Source organism: Haliotis rufescens, unplaced genomic scaffold (assembly GCF_023055435.1).
Source record: "Haliotis rufescens isolate VD_foot unplaced genomic scaffold, xgHalRufe1.0.p SCAF_24, whole genome shotgun sequence".
NCBI lineage: Eukaryota > Metazoa > Mollusca > Gastropoda > Lepetellida > Haliotidae > Haliotis > Haliotis rufescens.
Window position 1 is genome coordinate 5,934,271 of NW_025963935.1, and position 20,857 is coordinate 5,955,127.

At 45.6% G+C, this 20,857-nt stretch overlaps 1 protein-coding gene across 1 annotated transcript; it reads right to left on the reverse strand.

The window, feature by feature from the left end:
* Positions 1-1,958: 1,958 nt before the first annotated feature.
* Positions 1,959-20,304, reverse strand: LOC124125696. The gene is made up of 4 exons (XM_046489043.2): positions 19,976-20,304; positions 6,385-6,472; positions 4,863-5,150; positions 1,959-2,831 (listed from the first exon to the last, which is right to left on the reverse strand). The coding sequence occupies exons 2-4, from the start codon at positions 6,431-6,433 to the stop codon at positions 2,095-2,097; spliced, it is 1,074 nt and encodes a 357-aa protein (XP_046344999.2). The 5' UTR covers positions 6,434-6,472; positions 19,976-20,304; the 3' UTR covers positions 1,959-2,094.
* Positions 20,305-20,857: the final 553 nt, after the last annotated feature.

Genomic DNA, 20,857 nt, shown 5'->3' on the forward strand with positions numbered 1-20,857 from the left:
ACGAAAGCGGCGACTAAAATGGACAGGGTGGTCAGGGTCGGTACAATAGTTGCGTGGGCTTGTACGTTGCTCATGATATCAGCCACCAGTTTGTCAAGCCCAAACTATATAATTTACCGGTCATCGTAATGTTTTGATTTTCTTTGTTGCTTAATGCCTTCCTCACTAGTATTCCAGCTATATAACAGGATCCTTAAATATTCGAGTCTGGACCAGACAATCCAGTGATTGACATCATGAGCATTGATCTACGTAACTGGGATCGATGACATGCATCAACCTAGCCAGCGAGTCTGACCACCCGAACCCGTTAGTCGCCTCTTACGACAAACATGGGTTGCTGAAGACCTATTCTACCCCGGATCTTGATGGGACTTACGACAAGCATGGGTTGCTGAAGACCTATTCTAGCCCGGATCTTGATGGGACTTACGACAAGCATGGGTTGCTGAAGACCTATTCTAGCCCGGATCTTGATGGGACTCACCGCATTGTTGTTGGAATAAAACTGCAGGGCAAAATAAAGTATACACCCGTGTTTTATGATGGCTAGAAATAAAACGCACAACTAATTTTAGCCTAGTAACGCTTTGATAACGTTCGTAGTACAATTTTCAAGTGTATACTTTCTTTCGCCCAGCAGTTTTGTACTTAAAAAGCCAATAAACCAAGGGAAATGACTCTTTTTCGACATTTGGCAAAGTCCCGTATCTTCATAATGACCTGTCCGATTTTATTCGAGTTTCTTTCATATGAAAGCTTACTGAAGCTATACATTACTTATAGTCTCCGATATCTCCAGAAGGGTCAATGGGTCGTTTTAGGCAACAGAGGTCAACGATTTACTAAAACACGTGTTTACTTTCTTTTGCCCTGCAGCATAGGTGATGTGGTATAAAATAACACGCCGACAGACAAAACAAAGGCCTACTGTGTTCAGGGGCTTATTTAATGTAAGAAATACAGCGGATGCCCAAGAAGGAATCACAATAACAACCATACAGCAGCCCTTTATGACGTCACATAATCATGACGTCATGCGTGTATGACGTCATTTAGAGCACAATGCCTTTTAACAATGAAACTGTACACTTTTGTCGCCAGTTAGTCAATCTGACTCAAAGGTGGGTCTGGCAATATCAACTACACCAAATCCCACCCCCATGAAATAAAACAAAGTAAGAGAAATGAAGCAATACTCTAATTGCAAACAAAATAAATAACATGATTTCTACAATGAAAGAACAAACCTTATTTAATAATATTTGAAATAGATCAATAGACCTCAGTACAAGCATAACGATTCATAACGAGGCCTATTATGAAATCAGTATCTGCTTGTCTGCTAGGCTATCGCTGTGTCAGTACACGTACGTATACGTCGTCGTGCAAGACGAAGATGTTTCTCGGGCATTGACGAGTCGTTTTAAATCCTGCCCATCAAGAATTTTACTGGATGCATACTTTCTGGTTTATGCATGGTTTACATGACATGTTGTTAATGGGCCGAGTTCACTGGGTGCACAGTTTTGTTTGTTGGTATTCATTTTTCTTTTTTGTTTCTTTTTTTTTTTTTTGGTGTTCCTCTCGCAACACTTTTGATTTCATTAAACAAAAAAATAAACGTCCTACGTCCCACCTCAATAAATGTGCCAGAGAAACATATTTGTTTATATATCAGAACTAATTTACTTCATATTTTCAATAAGATTGTTGGTTTACAATCTATACAGAAGTAACTAGGCTTGAGTGCTTGCTGAACGCCGCACGCAGCAATATTCCAGTTATATGACGGCGGTCTTGAAATATTCGAGTCTGGACCAGACAATCAAGTGATTGATATGAGCATCGATCCACTCAATTTGGATACGATGACATGCCTCAACCAAGTCAGCGAGCCTGACCACCCGATCATGTTAGTCGCCTATTACGACAAGCATAGTCGCCTTTTAGGGCAAGCATGGGTTGCTTAAAGCCTATTCTCGACTCGGATCTTCACGGGTCGAATATTTACAGACAGCCGTCATACAGCCGGAATATAGTGCGGGGTTAAGCAACAAACAAACAAATCTATACAGCTCATATATGCCGTTGTTATGTGGCTTTTGAATATACGGAGTCGCGAAAGCTGGCTGGGGAAGGAGAGTTTCCTGTATGCGCATGCGCCTGCCTGTCCACCATCTTGGATATGATGGTCGACACACCACTGTCAAGCCGCAGTTGTTTTCCCGACACCAGGCGGAGCTGCACGTGATGCCGGTGTCTGCTGAACACGCCAAACACGGGCCACAGGTCACGTGACGTGTCAACGTTCTCAAACACGTGCAGCACATCCATCTTGGCGAGATCTATCACAACAAGCTCCCTCCTGTCAAAGTTCAAAAGAAAGCCATATTTGAGTGTGAATGTCTCGTTCTTTCTACACTCCTTCACAGGAAAGTGACACAAAGGGCGACAACCGTTGACAGCCCTGACACACACGTGGTCTGGGTGGTCGTAGCAGGTGGTCAGTCTGAGAATCCATGTTTGACCGGGCCCCACTACCAGACCGCTCGTGTCGACTGCCTCCGCTAATGCGACACCCGCCTCGAATATTGGCAAGCCGTACAGGTGAACTTTGAGGTCACACGTCACCTCCACCTGCCAGTAACGCTGACCAAGGCCGCGGAGACTGGACGACGCAAGGGCTCCTGGGTAGATTTTGAGTCGTGGGGGACGATGTCGTGACGTCATCAACGGCGAAACATACCCGGATGTGGAGTCATGTGAGGTTATTCCTCCATCGTACCGGAAGACATCGGCTAGTGGTGACTGTCGACCTCGATACGTTGCTGGAAAATGAAATTGTGAATGTTTAAGTAATACAAATCGTTTAAAATGCTTAAAATCATCTTCGAATTTCATTGACTGAAAGGCGTTTATGGTATTATTAATCATTGAACCCAGAGACCATATATGGTCTCTGTTGAACCTCAGGGTACCGTTGTACAAAGCGATCTTTGCGCTAAGGTGATCGTAACCCCCATACCTTAACATAGACTTACGACAGTCGTAGCCTTAAGGTTGTTGTGTACAACGGCACCCAGAGAGTATGACATACTCTTAACGAATGTGTGTAATTGTCATTGTCCTTTTAAGGACTGTCATCTGTGGCATGGTGCCGACTTCCCTCCCCTCTTGTTGTCATGACGACGTATGAGACTCAGACTATAACCTTTCAGCAATAAAACGTGGGGTTTGCATCAGTCATGCTCGGACTCCCAATCCATCCGGGCCTGTCCACAGTCAGCTTAAGTTTTGTTTGTGACAAGGCCCCGCCTCTCAACGCTAAGTCAAAGTAACTACCAGCCAATCACTACTGACGACTCGCTATGGGCCGAGGCCCGGGCACATATAGCACTTGGATTCGAACCCACGATTCAGGCACGCCTACAGAAGACAACCTACAGGTCTACAGGTCCAGAGGTTTTAAGGCGCTGCAATAAACCGTGCAGAAATACACTGGTCATGGGTTCGTATCTCATATTCACCCTGATTGTGAACCCTCGTTTGACGACCCGTGAAGATCCGGGGTAGAATAGGTCTTCAGCAACCCATGCTTGCCGTAAAAGGCGACTATGCTTGCCGTGAGAGGCAACTAACGAGATCGGATGGTCAGGCTCGCTGACTTGGTTGATGCATGTCATCGATCCCAATTGCGTGGATCGATGCGCATGTTATTAATCACTGGATTGTCTGGTCCAGACTCGATTATTTACAGACCGCATTGCTGAAATATTGCTGAGTGCGGCGTTAAACAACAAACAAACCAACCAACCCTTGTTTGACAGCACCACGTGTTCGGAAGTTTCACCAAAGATCTTGTTCTTTCCTCCCACATATATAGAGCTGACAAGCTATTCTTAGTGTCCACGAGGACGGTAACTTTTACTACAAACAAAACATGGAGAAAATGTGCATCTGGATGCCTTCCGGAAACCTTCCGAAATCTGCAATTGTCTTCAACATTTTCTAAATTGAACAAAATGCACTTCCAAAATTTTTGCATTTTGGGGGGTAAAGTTTTTTGGAAAAAGGAAGTCTGACTTTTCATGCTGTGTTAACCTGAAAAACTACACCGTTCTTCCTATCTCTTTTCCACACCATTTGAATCAGATATTGGACTTGTAGTTGAAACCATGAATCAATCTCATTAAAATCAGATCCTAGTTATCGCTATCGCTAAACAAGATCAGAGGAAATCCCATGACGGGTCACGTCAGAACGACCTTTCATTCGACCAATCAAAGCGTCGCTTACCAGATCATGAAAGTGACAGTCGGAATGTGTTTTCTAAACATCCAACCTCGAAAACTTTAAAACGGGATATTCCGAACGACAGTTACGGCTGTACGATTGATTCCGACAGATTCCGTAGGATAAACATTTGAACGGAGGAGGCGTTGCACAGTACGTGGGAAGCACTGCTATACAATGGTAACCATATCTTGGACATTCTGTTGTTCAGTTTCAAAATTTTAAATGAGAAATGTGTCAACATATTTTTCAAGCGTAGTCTGAAATGGAAGTCGCCAGATTGAAACGAGTGCCGTGAAGCTCGAGAAAGCTGCTTTCTAAATTGGCTAATGTCGACTTCTTGTTATTCGTTTCAGTGGTTGGTCAAAGGTCGCGAAAGGTCGTTCTGACGTGACCCGTAATGGGATGTCCTCAGATCTTTGTTTAGCAACAGCGAGAACTTAGATCTCATTTTAATGAGATTGAACTATGAGTTTACAAGTGGTAAAAGTTTTGATTATGTTTATGAACATTGAGGAAAAGGGTAAATTATCGACTTCTCAAATGCATTGACGGGTGGTTCTTACATGACGTGACCAGTCGCTTGTAATCACTTCCGGTGGTGAAGGGAGATAACCCTGGACTGCTGGGAAAATTGTATGTGCTTCGGGTATTGTTGGTGAAAGATAAAGGGCGTTTATCTCTGTCACGTGACCAGGTATATGTGTCTCCCCTGCCGTCTGAACGCTTTGAGAACGTGTGGTCTTTCCCATCATGCACGAGTTTAGGTGAGTTCTGGTTCACAAGTCTTCCGTCGTCCGCTAGGTGGCAGCACCACGTGTTAACAGAGTCCTCGCCTATCACCAGGTTGGGGCCTAGGAGAATGACATGCGTTAAAGAAAGATGGGGAAATACATGTCATGTCTTTTAACATCTGATAAGATTTGGTTTGGTTTGTTGTTTTACACCCACTCAGCAATATCCCAGCTATATGACGGCGGTCTGTAAGTCATCGAGTCTGGACCAGACACTCCAGTGATTGATATCATGAGAATCGATCCACGCAATTGGGATCGATGACATGCTTCAACCAAGTCAGCGCGCCTCACCACCCGATCTCGTTAGTCGCCTTTTACGGCAAGTATGGATTGAAGACCTTTTCTATCCCAGATCTGATAAGAAGAAGGTGGACATTTATATTCTGGCTAATGTCCGCTCAACCTCCAAGTACAGTCCGTTCTCATTGAGTGCAGTTGTTTATTCCTGCAAATTAAAACAACGATTTTTTAAAAATCTTTACCAATATCATGTTCATTTGTGTAGAGTTTGTTTGTTTGTTTGTTTGTGTGTTGTTTAATGCCGCACTCAGCAACATTTCAGCTATGACGGCGGTCTGTAAATAGTCTACACCAGACAATCCAGTGATTGACTTCATGGGCATCGATCCACGCATTTGAGATACGATGACATGTGTCAACCCATAAAGCGAGCCCGACCACCCGATCCCGTTAGACGCCTCTATCAACAAGCATGGGTTGCTGAAGACCTATTCTATCCCGGATCTTCACGTGTCATGGCTACAGTTGGTCCATAAATATATTTCCTTTCGAACATTGTCTGAAAACATTTCTGGGTATATCATGGAGTATGAACTAGTTTTCTTGGATATAAAAAATATCCTATTTTTATGGAATTACGTCGAAACAGCACATTAAAAAAAAACAGTGGGCAAATGAGATCAGTGCAGAACGATTGTCATCACGCTGTTTTCATGTAAATTGAACGCCGTTGACATGGAAACGTTTTCACAATTAATAGCTACAGTTAAACATCGCATGGAACGAGAACATATATCGGGAGAGCCTTTGAGTGTCCGGTCTGGGTATATGATTATTTTTCTCCAAATGGTCGGTCATTTTACTATCCAACTGTCATGAATTTGGGCTTTCTCTGAAACGTGTGGCCATCTTTCGGCCACCCTTCTCCCCTCTCCGTAACAGCCAGAATGAAATAGCCGAACGTGTTCAGACAGATGCACGTGACATGTGACACGAACACTGGAGACAATCAGGCAGTGGCAGGAACAGTCACGACACACCGATTACTCACTTGTACATGACGGGAGTATCTGAAGCGAGTCGTCTAGCTTCCGGTCCATCTGTAGTGATTATCTCCCTTTGCAATCTTTGCCGCCCAACTGGAACAGATTATACATGGTTATGCTGGAACCGAGTGAGTGAGTGAGTGAGTGAGTGAGTGAGTGAGTGAGAGAGAGAGAGAGAGAGAGAGAGAGAGAGTGAGTGAGTGAGTGAGTGAGTGAGTGAGTGAGTGAGTGAGTGAGTGAGTGAGCAGTCTAGAGATGTTTCCCAGAAGGCACAAAGTGGCCAGTCAATCAAGGCTGTCGGGCGCAAAGGACGTGTGTTATTTCCTCAACACCGTGAAAATCAGCTATTGTTCAGAGCTGGTAAAGTCAACGGCAGCCTCTACACTGGAGGGGGGCGTCTCATAAATAATGATTATTATTATCCGTCATTCTTATCAACATGAGTGAGTAAATTGTGTTTTACTCCGGAGTCACTGTCTCGAATCATAGGCCCTGATCCGACGTTGTATTTTGGCTACATTTCAAAGGTAATATATACAGATGGTAAATCTTCAGGCCCCGAAACTAACTGAATGTACTATCTCGTGTATTTGATTATTATCTCCCGCCACAAAGTGGGGCGGGGATACAGGAACGTCCGTCCTTCCGATTCTCAATGTGGACATTTTTTCTCAAAAACTATTGAAGTTAGAGAAATGAAATTTTACACACGAATGTGACTGGTCACAATCTTAAAGGACTTCGAAAATAGGCGTCGTGCATTATTGTTTTACAGAGTTATGGCCCTTGCTCCGTGCTTTTCAACTGAAATTGGGACAGGTTTTCTCAAAATCTACTGACTCGTCTAGAATGAAAGTTTTCATGCTTATCTAAGAGAGTTCACAAATTAGTCCCGTAAATTTCTTCTTTACAGAGTTATGGCCCTTGATTCATGTTATTTTACTAGTTGCATAGTGTGTGCAATGGGAATAAGTTTTCTCAGAAACTACCGAAGTTTTTTTGTTTTTTTTCTGGAGAAGGGACCTTTAAATGTTTTAATTTCACATTTAATCATTTTTTTCTGATGACGTACATGTAGGACTGAAAGGACCTTTTTATAGTTTATATTCACTACTATATAAACAAACAACATTCTAATGTGCCCCATGTCGTGGGGAAGTGATAACGCTGTTTTCTTGTTAAATTAGTCAGCGCTTACAACCTCCGTGGTCAGAGGTTCGATCCCCGGCCGCGTCATACCAAAAGACGTTAAAAGATGGTACTTGTTGTTACCCTGTCTGGCGCTCGGCAGTAAGGGGCTAAAACAAGGACTGGTCGGCTCGGAGTCAGAATACTGTGTCTGAGTGGGGTATTCATGTTAAACTGCGGCATGGTATCTCATTGAGTTAGCACTATAAATCGGCATCAGTCCGGACTAGTACAAGCAGCCACATACACACGTGCATGCACGTCGCTATATAAGTGCAATAATCTTGGACGCGACCTTAAATCCCATTCGCCCCCACCTCACCTCACCTCACCTCACCTCACCTCACCTCGCAAACGCGGCTGCCGTGAGAATTGTCTTCAATATCTTGTGCATTTATAGCACACGGTGTAAAGAGTGCCATAAACTCGAAAACATATTGAAGTCAATTCTGATAAATACGTCAACAGTGACTTCACAGACTGCCTATCATTGACACACAGAGCGGAGAAAACACGAGGAAATGAATAGCATCCTTCAGTCCATTCGTCACCACTCGCCTCTTTTCCGAAACCTGCTTGTCCCGGAATAACCCGAGTTGGTCACGAGTGCCTTCAGCCCAATAACGCAACACAAGCCCCGCCCATTCACACATCAGCCATCAGAAAACAGTTGTCCGTCAGTGTGCGTGGCTTAATTCGTTTTGGGGGCACGGGTGGCCCAGTCGTCTAAGGTGCTGCGATTCGCTGTGCAGAGTTGCGTCCCTTGGCCACGCCAGAAACCTATGGTTGTGGGTTCGAATCCCGGTTCGCCCCGATTATGTTTCTAGGTTTATCAGCACCATACCCGTGCTCGTGGGTTTCACCGAAGTGGTAAACGTCTGAGACCTGCATCACTTCGGGCTTTCCTCCCACATTAAGCTGACACGCCGCGATATAACTGGAATACTGTTTAAAGCGGCGTTAAACCCAACTCACTCACTCACTCACTCACTTAATTCGTTTTAGGTTTATGAAAAAAAGAAGCAAAATGAACTGCTTTGATAGCCAAAAGAAATTACAAATTCCATCACTTGCATTTTGTTATATCATAATGTACATAGGTATATAGTATTTACACTTACAGTTTCTGTATATATACAAAATACTTTTGACACGAACCCTACACTTATTGCCCAAGAAGGATGTATAGGATTGTACTTCCTGTCAATAGAGCAATATTGGGTAAAGCCAGGTCTAAATATCCCGAAAATCCCCCGTATACTTGATACGTTCTCTGTGACTAACTCCGTGTTATTGCTAACACGGACAAGCGGCCTTCTTGATCAGCACGACGAGTGGAATATGATACTTGTGGTGTGTGTGTCTTGTCGAGTGGTTATTGTCATGCTGCTTTGTGTTGTAAACAAACAGACCCGACGCTCAATAGACCTTCCTAGTGCCTACCTTGCGAGAGACTATATACAGGCACGCTAGACTTACAAATAGTCTCTGAAATGGACATATTGTAAGATTTTTTGTTGTTTAATTGTCTTTTAATACCTCATGGAAAGGAGCCCAGAGAATCTCTTTACTCAACTGAAGAAATCTAGACTTGCTAAAGTTGTTTAGACATGCTTGAGAGTTTCCCGATAGTTTTGGTGACAGGGTCTGAATAGGGGTAAGGTGTTTCTGTGTATCCCTGTAGACTGTATATCGCTTGTAACAGGAGTGTTGCGGAAGGAAAGCAGTATCTCAGTCATGCCTCGAGGCTTCATCTTGATGTGGGAGGAGCTTCAAAGCGATGTAGGCCAGGTACCTATTAAGTGAAACCCAGAGGCAGGGTTTTTGTGAACCCTACTCACGGTTTTAGTGCAACCCACAGGCAGGGTTTTTGTGAACCCTACTCACGGTTTTAGTGAAACCCACAGGCAGGGTTTTAGTGAACCCTACTCACGGTTTTAGTGAAACCCACAGGCAGGGTTTTAGTGAACCCTACTCACGGTTTTACTGCAACCCACGGGCAGGGTTTAATGAAATCAACGGGCAGGGTTTTAGTGCAACCCACAGGCAGGGTTTTAGTGCAACCCACAGGCAGGGATTTAGTGCAACCCACGGGCAGGGTTTTAGTGCAACCCACAGACAGGGTTTAGTGAAACCCACAGACAGGGTTTAGTGAACTCAACGGGCAGGGTTTTAGTGCAACCCACAGGCAGGGTTTTAGTGCAACCCTCAGGCAGGGTTTTAGTGCTGCAACCCTCACGCAGGGTTTTAATGCAACCCACAGGCAGGGTTAATGCAACCCACGGGCAGGGTTTTAGTGCAACCCACGGGCAGGGTTTAGTGAAACCCACAGACAGGGTTTAGTGAAACCCACAGACAGGGTTTAGTGAACTCAACGGGCAGGGTTTTAGTGCAACCCACAGGCAGGGTTTAGTGAAACCCACAGGCAGGGTTTAGTGAAACCCACAGACAGGGTTTAGTGAACTCAACGGGCAGGGTTTTAGTGCAACCCACAGGCAGGGTTTAGTGAAACCCACAGGCAGGGTTTAGTGAAACCCACAGACAGGGTTTAGTGAACTCAACGGGCAGGGTTTTAGTGCAACCCACAGGCAGGGTTTTAGTGCAACCCACAGGCAGGGTTTTAGTACTGATAAACCAAGGATCATTCTCAGGACGAACCCTCGATACAACCTTACAAATTTTAGACGATCACTACTGTAGTAGTAGTAGTAGTAGTAGTAGTAGTAATAGTAGTAGTAGTAGTAGTAGTAGTTATAACAGTAGCGATATTACTTTGCAGTAGTGGTATTATTAGAAGCAGTGGTAGAAGTAGTAGTAACAGCAGCAGTAGTAGCAATAGTAGTAGCAACAGTAGAATTAGTAGTAAAAGTAGTATAGTAGCAGTAGTAGTAGTAGTGGTGGTGGTGGTGGTGGTAGCAGTAGCAGCAGTAGTTGTGGATGACACTTATCATTGCCAGTCTATAAATATCTGCAGTCATATAAATAAAGGAAATGCCAAGTGTACGATGTGTGTGTACAGTGAGTGGTGTGGCCGCGTGTCGGCAAGGTGTTGAGTGTTAAACAATCACACACCACTTCACCTGTTTACCGGCAGATTATAAGCCACTCACGTTGGAGAAACTCCCCACCGATCTGCACTCGACACCCAAAGCCAGAATTCACTTACTCAATTCCTACAGTGACTATCAGTAGCGATGTGCCAGGTAAACCAGTGGTTGATAGTTCGAGTAACGATGGTTCAGGTAAACCAGTGGTTGATAGTACGAGTAACGATGTGTCAGGTAAACCAGTGGTTGATAGTACGAGTAACGATGTGTCAGGTAAACCAGTGGTTGATAGTACGAGTAACGATGGGCAGGTCAACCAGTGGTTGATAGTACGAGTAACGATGGCCAGGTCAACCAGTGGTTGATAGTACGAGTAACGATGGTTCAGGTAAACCAGTGGTTGATAGTACGAGTAACGATGTGCCAGGTAAACCAGTGGTTGATAGTACGAGTAACGATTCACTGTCGTGACACGATAACACATTATTAATAGTGATCGACTAGCCCTCATTCGTCGACTCCAGCGACAAGCACTGACACTGACACACACCCCAGGGGCGGTCGGGTAGCCTAATCCTCCTCCTCTCCGCTCCCCAAACCACCCCTCTCTGCACACCCCACTGTAACACTGTCATACGAGTTGAAGCAGCCACATATATAAGTAAACTACACATGACACTTTCATTGTGAATATAAGCTATTTCTCGGTTTCATCTCTCACGAACCTTGGTGTGATAGGTGATTATTTATCCAGGACCCATATCACGCCACAACAATAAACCAAACAGTCTTTTCCAGGGCTTGATAATACCAGACTATAAACTACCCATATACTTAACTCAGTTTATTGTCGTCGGCAGGTGAGGCTTGCACTTTGCCATGTCCGTGTTCTGCTCAATTTAATCCAATATAAACACGCTATCAAGTGAAGTGGCTCAAGTGCGCGTCTGACAGCCGTGTATTACCCGACGACTCAGCAGGGGAGATAAACACCACCACAACGTCTTCTTTCTCAGGACGGTGTAAACACATTTTGTGACCTGTGGTATTATGAACCGATCAAAGCCATGAAGACGTGATGTGTGAGTTCACTTCGTGCCCGCTCAATGAGGGCGGAAATCAAAATGTCTTACATATACACATATACTCACATATACTCAATACACGCATGTATACGTGGTATTATCCGGTTGGAACGCCGCTGAAACCCACGTTTTGGGGAATGGGGCCGACAAACCAAGAATTCTTCTTAAAGTGAATATGAGATTCGAACCCATGAGCATCGTATCCTGTCACGACAAAGGGCCGCAACTTTGCACAACGAATAGCATCGGGTTAGATGACTGATTTTGTATTTTGCAGTATGGTTAATGAGAAGGTCATGAGTAAATGACGTCACACGCTGTACCCTTGTGGCGAGTCCAACCCAGGAACGACGCAATGAGCCAACTTTGTAACCGCTAGTCTACCCAACCGCGCAAATACACTCTTCAAAAAAAGAAACGCACAGGTAGTATGTTGTTCATTGAACCTGACGTCACAAAAAATCCGGTATATAAATTGGATATATGTTATTGGAAAATGTTGGTGGCCTGATATTCGACAAACGGTGCGTCAAACTCAGCCATTGTCGACTTGCAATGTCTTATACGGCATTGTTTTCAAAATGTTAAAAAATGTCATGGAGGAAAACAGTAAAGCAAAATGCACGTGCACGTTATGGTATTCGTAACTCTTGTCGTGGCTATGAACAGGCAAGCATATGCCAATAATTTGTCATTCAATTGTCAACGGTTTTCAAGTTCGAAAATGCAGAGACTCAGCGCTGCCGATCGGAACATCGCCATAGGACGTATCAAAAGAGGGGAATCGCTGGCTTCTGTTGCACGCCATTTCAACGTCCACCACAGCACCATTTGCCGCCTTTGTGACCGATTCCACTGCAGACCGTCCGAGAACCGGCCGTCCAAGAGTTACCACCCCTGCACAGGATCGCTACATTCGACTGTTCCCCCACAGTTACGGAGACTGCAGGAGGCATCCCTGGTTTGAGGAGGATATCGAGCTTACCCTGGCAGTCGGGATCTCCAGATCTTCCATTATAATGCCAACATCAACGACTTGCCCTGGCTGTCGAGATATCCAGATCTCAACCCAATCGAACACCTCTGGGATGAACTCGATCGACGTGTACGTCAACGTCAGAACACACCGCAGACACTCCCACAACTGGCCAACGCGTTACAAGCAGAATGGCGCAGAAGTCCGCAGTTTTTGAAGAGTGTATTCCTCAAGAACTAATGCATCGGTTCCGTTGGTCCATTGTTCTAAATTCGTGTCGTATTATTGTTGAAACGTTTAAAACTTTCATGATGACCTCATGGGTCAATTCCATTCGTCGCGGAATCCTCGTGTGACATTTTCACAACTCCTCACTCTCCAACCCTGCGAGGACTCCCCTATACTCGCACTGACCACTCCCCTATACTCGCACTGACCACTCACTCACACGATCGAGTCTATGTCAACACCAGTCACAGTGTAAACCTCACATACCATGTGGTCACTAACACTGACCACCGTCTGCCACTAGCCACAAGCGACGTATGTTTATCAATAAGTCTTTCATAACACAGCCAGCAGAGTAAATACCCCTTATTGGACTGGTTCTACAGCTTAGAGAGATAAGCGCGAAACGCCTCATGTCTCCGTGTTTGGTTTGATTGAGATATGGACCTCACGTTGGGGCAAATGTTTGTACTGAAACGGTAATAATTGCCGACAAGGAGATCTAAGGCTCTCTCTGTACACATGTGTGTACACCACTGTACGGTATTGGGGATGTAACACCGCTGTGTCAACTATGACCAGTAAACAGCTGCTTCAGTGTTACTTCCGGTTACTGTGGAGGATACCCCGAGGTGATGCGGCTCTCACATCTTCATTTCCGTAGTTTTAACGACGGGCATTCTTCGTGTGACGTTGATTAATTTTAGTTTTTGCATTTTGCACGGATTCGTTTGCTTGCGGTATATACTTATACTTACTAACGTGAAGATCCGGAGCAGAATATGTCTTCAGCGACCCATGCTTGCCGTAAAAGTTAATTATGCTTGTCGCGTGTCAGGCTCGCTACCTTGGTTGATGCATGTCATCGTATCCCAATTGCGTAAATGATGTCAATCACTAGATTGTCTGGTCCAGACTCGATTATTTACAGACCGCTGTCATATAGCTGGAATATTGCTGAGTGCAGCGTTAAACAACAAACAAACAAACAAACAAACAAACAAACCTTACTCACTATTGGAGATTTAACGTGCACTTTCCGACATTTTGCGTATTTCGCACACGGTCAAGTTTACTGTATACAGGAAGCACATAGTGATAGTAGTGATAGTAGTGATAGTAGTTATAGTAGTGATAGTAGTGATAGTAGTTATAGTAGTGATAGTAGATAGTGTGTTGGTGCCCCGGAGCACCTAGCCAAACCGTAGCTGGGCCCATCTTCCCGAGGCAAGGGAGGTAACTGACTATACAAGTCCAGTTTCCACCCTTGCCGAACAAGACTGGAATTTCTAGCGCCACCATTGGTTATTACGAGTTGTGTCCCTTCTATGCCTCTGCTCTGGACCAATCAGATTCCACCTCTTGTATCACTTGCATTTGTTCAAAATGGCGGCGCCCGGTCAAAATGATGTGATCAATAATCAAGATCAATATTGTGATAAAACGAGTCTTACATCGTAGAGTGCATCAAATCACGTGAGCACCTTGATTAAAAACATGAAAAGATTTAGAAAATATCGGCTGATGCCGAGTTGGCAGAGCACATCCTTTGCAAATCATGCAATCGACCGAAATCTGCACGACAGTTTACAAACCGGATTTCGATTTCGTTACGCGATTTTGATTGGACTATGCATAGACTCGTTAATCCAGCCAAAATATAACTCCATTATATCAGCCTAGTTCGGCAAGGGTGGAAACTGGACTTCTAAAGTCAGTTAACTCTTTTGCCTCGGAAAGATGAGCTAGGCTAGGGGTACGACCTTCTCTCTCTCTCTCTCTCTCTCTCTCTCTCTCTCTCTCTCTCTCTCTCTCTGGGGACTAACAGTCTCTCAATGGGGACTAACAATTGAGATTAACATCTTATGAATAACGGCAATTAAGTGATTAAAGGTATATACATATCATGGCTACAGGGTAATTAGCCTTTGGAATTAAATGTCCCAAATCGGTCGCCATGACAGTTTGCATGTTATTTAATGCCGCAATAGTCCAGTCAAATGACGACGCTCTTTACATAATCGAATCTGTACAGTCCATTGATTTACATCTCTAGTTTCGGTCCAGGTTGTTGGGATACGATGACATGTAATTAACCATGTAACCGAGCCGCCCCGATCCAATGTGCCGCCTCTCAGACAAGCACAGGTTGCTGTGGTCCTGTATTCTCACCAGGTTTCCACACGGGTCGGGCAGGACTATGTGGCGATACCCATGAGAACGACACTGCCAAACACAGGACCATAACCGGGTCAAATCTGGGATTCTAATACATGACTAGCGGATCCTATTTCGTCAAAGGGACGCAACTCACTACAACTAAGGAAGTGATAAGGGGCAGTGTAGTAGTGTACTGGTCTAAGATGCGTGAAGCTAATTTGTGGTGCTCCCCGTGTGATGCTGCCGAAATATTGCTAACATCGACGTACGTATGTCCATACATAGCCCCTCGACCGTAAAAGCATAGATCAAAGTATTTAAAATAAGGTAATGCGGATAACTGTAGCATTTGATAAGAACCACAAACAGTAATATGTACAGAATAATGAGCAACACATACATTTCCATTTTTAAAATAGTCCCTGGTTTTTAGCAATGATATGTTTTGTCACATGAGTTACATGAAAAGGAAGTTTGAGCAGTCATATATTGGTATAGGTACCGTATTCGACTAGCGCCTAGGGCTTAGAAATAGGGGGCTCTTGTTAGAATAGTATTTTGGTGAAACAAAACAAAGATGAAAGATAAATTTCGCGGTGTACATTGATCAATCGGAAGGGGTGCTAATTGGGATTGTTCACTAGCCAATATATTAACAAATATCGCCGTGGGCGCTTATTACGTCGAATAGGGTAATTTGTTTAGGGACCGGCAATGTATAGTATAAGGGAGTAAGTAGGGAGGGGTGGTGTGATTGGCCACATTGAAAAACATGAACATGTAACATCTTCTCATCACTAGCACCCCGCCCACATGTAACATCTTCTCATCACTAGCACCCCCGCCCACATGTAACATCTTCTCATCACTAGCACCCCGCCCACATGTAACATCTTCTCATCACTAGCACCCCGCCCACATGTAACATCTTCTCATCACTAGCACCCCGCCCACATGTAACATCTTCTCATCACTAGCACCCCGCCCACATGTAACATCTTCTCATCACTAGCACCCCGCCCACATGTAACATCTTCTCATCACTAGCACCCCGCCCACATGTAACATCTTCTCATCACTAGCACCCCGCCCACATGTAACATCTTCTCATCACTAGTACCCCGCCCACATGTAACATCTTCTCATCACTAGTACCCCGCCCACATGTAACATCTTCTCATCACTAGTACCCCGCCCACATGTAACATCTTCTCATCACTAGCACCCCGCCCACATGTAACATCTTCTCATCACTAGCACCCCGCCCACATGTAACATCTTCTCATCACTAGCACCCCGCCCACATGTAACATCATATCATCACTAGCACCCCGCCCACATGTAACATCTTCTCATCACTAGCACCCCGCCCACATGTAACATCTTCTCATCACTAGCACCCCGCCCACATGTAACATCATATCATCACTAGCACCCCGCCCACATGTAACATCTTCTCATCACTAGCACCCCGCCCACATGTAACATCTTCTCATCACTAGCACCCCGCCCACATGTAACATCTTCTCATCACTAGCACCCCGCCCACATGTAACATCTTCTCATCACTAGCACCCCCGCCCACATGTAACATCTTCTCATCACTAGCACCCCGCCCACATGTAACATCTTCTCATCACTAGCACCCCGCCCACATGTAACATCTTCTCATCACTAGCACCCCGCCCACATGTAACATCTTCTCATCACTAGCACCCCGCCCACATGTAACATCTTCTCATCACTAGCACCCCCGCCCACATGTAACATCTTCTCATCACTAGCACCCCGCCCACATGTAACATCTTCTCATCACTAGCACCCCGCCCACATGTAACATCTTCTCATCACTAGTACCCCGCCCACATGTAACATCTTCTCATCACTAGTACCCCGCCCACATGTAACATCTTCTCATCACTAGTACCCCGCCCACATGTAACATCTTCTCATCACTAGCACCCCGCCCACATGTAACATCTTCTCATCACTAGCACCCCGCCCACATGTAACATCTTCTCATCACTAGCACCCCGCCCACATGTAACATCATATCATCACTAGCACCCCGCCCACATGTAACATCTTCTCATCACTAGCACCCCGCCCACATGTAACATCTTCTCATCACTAGCACCCCGCCCACATGTAACATCATATCATCACTAGCACCCCGCCCACATGTAACATCTTCTCATCACTAGCACCCCCGCCCACATGTAACATCTTCTCATCACTAGCACCCCGCCCACATGTAACATCATATCATCACTAGCACCCCGCCCACATGTAACATCTTCTCATCACTAGCACCCCGCCCACATGTAACATCTTCTCATCACTAGTACCCCGCCCACATGTAACATCTTCTCATCACTAGCACCCCGCCCACATGTAACATCTTCTCATCACTAGCACCCCGCCCACATGTAACATCTTCTCATCACTAGCACCCCGCCCACATGTAACATCTTCTCATCACTAGCACCCCGCCCACATGTAACATCTTCTCATCACTAGTACCCCGCCCACATGTAACATCTTCTCATCACTAGCACCCCGCCCACATGTAACATCTTCTCATCACTAGTACCCCGCCCACATGTAACATCTTCTCATCACTAGCACCCCGCCCACATGTAACATCTTCTCATCACTAGCATCCCGCCCACATGTAACATCTTCTCATCACTAGCACCCCGCCCACATGTAACATCTTCTCATCACTAGCACCCCGCCCACATGTAACATCTTCTCATCACTAGCACCCCGCCCACATGTAACATCTTCTCATCACTAGCACCCCGCCCACATGTAACATCTTCTCATCACTAGTACCCCGCCCACATGTAACATCTTCTCATCACTAGCACCCCGCCCACATGTAACATCTTCTCATCACTAGCATCCCGCCCACATGTAACATCTTCTCATCACTAGCACTCCGCCCACATGTAACATCATATCATCACTAGCACCCCCGCCCACATGTAACATCTTCTCATCACTAGCACCCCGCCCACATGTAACATCTTCTCATCACTAGCACCCCGCCCACATGTAACATCTTCTCATCACTAGCACCCCGCCCACATGTAACATCTTCTCATCACTAGCACCCCGCCCACATGTAACATCTTCTCATCACTAGCACCCCGCCCACATGTAACATCTTCTCATCACTAGTACCCCGCCCACATGTAACATCTTCTCATCACTAGCACTCCGCCCACATGTAACATCTTCTCATCACTAGCACCCCGCCCACATGTAACATCTTCTCATCACTAGCATCCCGCCCACATGTAACATCTTCTCATCACTAGTACCCCGCCCACATGTAACATCTTCTCATCACTAGCACTCCGCCCACATGTAACATCTTCTCATCACTAGCACCCCGCCCACATGTAACATCATATCATCACTAGCACCCCGCCCACATGTAACATCTTCTCATCACTAGCACCCCGCCCACATGTAACATCTTCTCATCACTAGCACCCCGCCCACATGTAACATCTTCTCATCACTAGTACCCCGCCCACATGTAACATCTTCTCATCACTAGCATCCCGCCCACATGTAACATCTTCTCATCACTAGTACCCCGCCCACATGTAACATCTTCTCATCACTAGCACTCCGCCCACATGTAACATCTTCTCATCACTAGCACCCCGCCCACATGTAACATCATATCATCACTAGCACCCCGCCCACATGTAACATCTTCTCATCACTAGTACCCCGCCCACATGTAACATCTTCTCATCACTAGCACCCCGCCCACATGTAACATCTTCTCATCACTAGCACCCCGCCCACATGTAACATCTTCTCATCACTAGCACCCCGCCCACATGTAACATCTTCTCATCACTAGCACCCCGCCCACATGTAACATCTTCTCATCACTAGTACCCCGCCCACATGTAACATCTTCTCATCACTAGTACCCCGCCCACATGTAACATCTTCTCATCACTAGCACCCCGCCCACATGTAACATCTTCTCATCACTAGCACCCCGCCCACATGTAACATCTTCTCATCACTAGCACCCCGCCCACATGTAACATCTTCTCATCACTAGCACCCCGCCCACATGTAACATCTTCTCATCACTAGCACCCCGCCCACATGGAACATCTTCTCATCACTAGCACCCCGCCCACATGTAACATCTTCTCATCACTAGCACCCCCGCCCACATGTAACATCTTCTCATCACTGGCACCCCGCCCACATGTAACATCTTCTCATCACTAGCACCCCGCCCACATGTAACATCTTCTCATCACTAGCACCCCGCCCACATGTAACATCTTCTCATCACTAGCACCCCCGCCCACATGTAACATCTTCTCATCACTAGCACCCCGCCCACATGTTACATCTTCTCATCACTAGCACCCCGCCCACATGTAACATCTTCTCATCACTAGCACCCCCGCCCACATGCAAAATCAACAAATGACCAGTCCCCAAATAATGCTGAAATTTGTAACATTTGATTTGAACGAAAACAGAACTGTGTCATTTTCACTCACCAAAACCAAAATAGTAACTTTTCACTTTTGACTAATATCTGTTAAGCATTTATACCATATATACAAATATATCAATTTCTTACATGGACACAACTGACGGGTTCAAGTTTCACAAAACTAAGTAAGTTTATAGCTCTTATCGCGATGATAAGTGACAGCGCGCTCAAATTGTTGATCTTTAGCGGGAGTTTAGATACAAGTTTGAACGTCCCGTCCCTGTGTTTTGGTATGGCCTACTAGTGTCCACAGTGAAGAAACGAGTCGCGTTAGTGGTATCGGATATCTGCTTGTCTCACAACACGACAGCCGTGTCGTCTTCAGCATTACCCTGACAGGGATGTCTAGCGACAGTAACCTACCTGTCTGTCGTCCCCGTGATGTCGCGGCAAACAGATACTCTGCGTGGTATGCCGGCCCCGACACAGTAACGCGGGGTAATCTGCTGGCTGGGTAAGACAGCGTTCGCTGTTATTTGATCCCCTTGCTGTCTATCTCCCGATCGGATCACTATAGATCGATAGCAACCAATCACCTGTATCGATCTGTCGGGCGACGGTGGCGAAGTAGTACATTACACAGGGACGAAGGGACCACGTTGTGCGGTGGTAGTCTGTCTTGCGTACTTTTTTTTCTAATTTTCTTTCTTTTCTTTTTTTTTAAGGGATGGGGAGGCTGGTGGCGCGCGTGCGTGCGTGCGTGCGTCCGTGCGTGCGTGCGTGCATGTGTGTGTGTGTGTGTGTGTGTGTGTGAGTATGGCTTTTCGCCGCTTTTAGCAATATTCAAGCAATATCACGGCGGGGAACCCAAGAAATGGGCTTCACACATTGTAGCCATATGGAGAATCGAACCCGAAACGTTTTAACCACTAGGCTACCCCACCGCCCCGTCGTGTTTGTGTGTGTGTGTGTGTGTGTGTGTGTGTGTGTCTGTGTGTGTGTGTCTCTGTGTGTGTGTGTGTGTGTGTGTGTGTGTGTGTGTGTGTGTGTGTGTGTGTGTGTGTGTGTGTGTGTGTGTGTGTGTGTGTGTCTGTGTGTGTGCGTGCGCGTTGAATCAAGACATATAAGGAGTGATGATATTTAGATCGATGAGGTTCGGTTCTACCATTGCACACCACACGTTAGGCAACACTGGTGGCGGGAAGTAGGTGGATGGGTTTTTGTGCTCAGCAACTATGATTCCTTAGAGTGTCTACAGTTTCGGTCCTGTCCCACACTGAAGCACGTGTATCTCACGTGTGGACC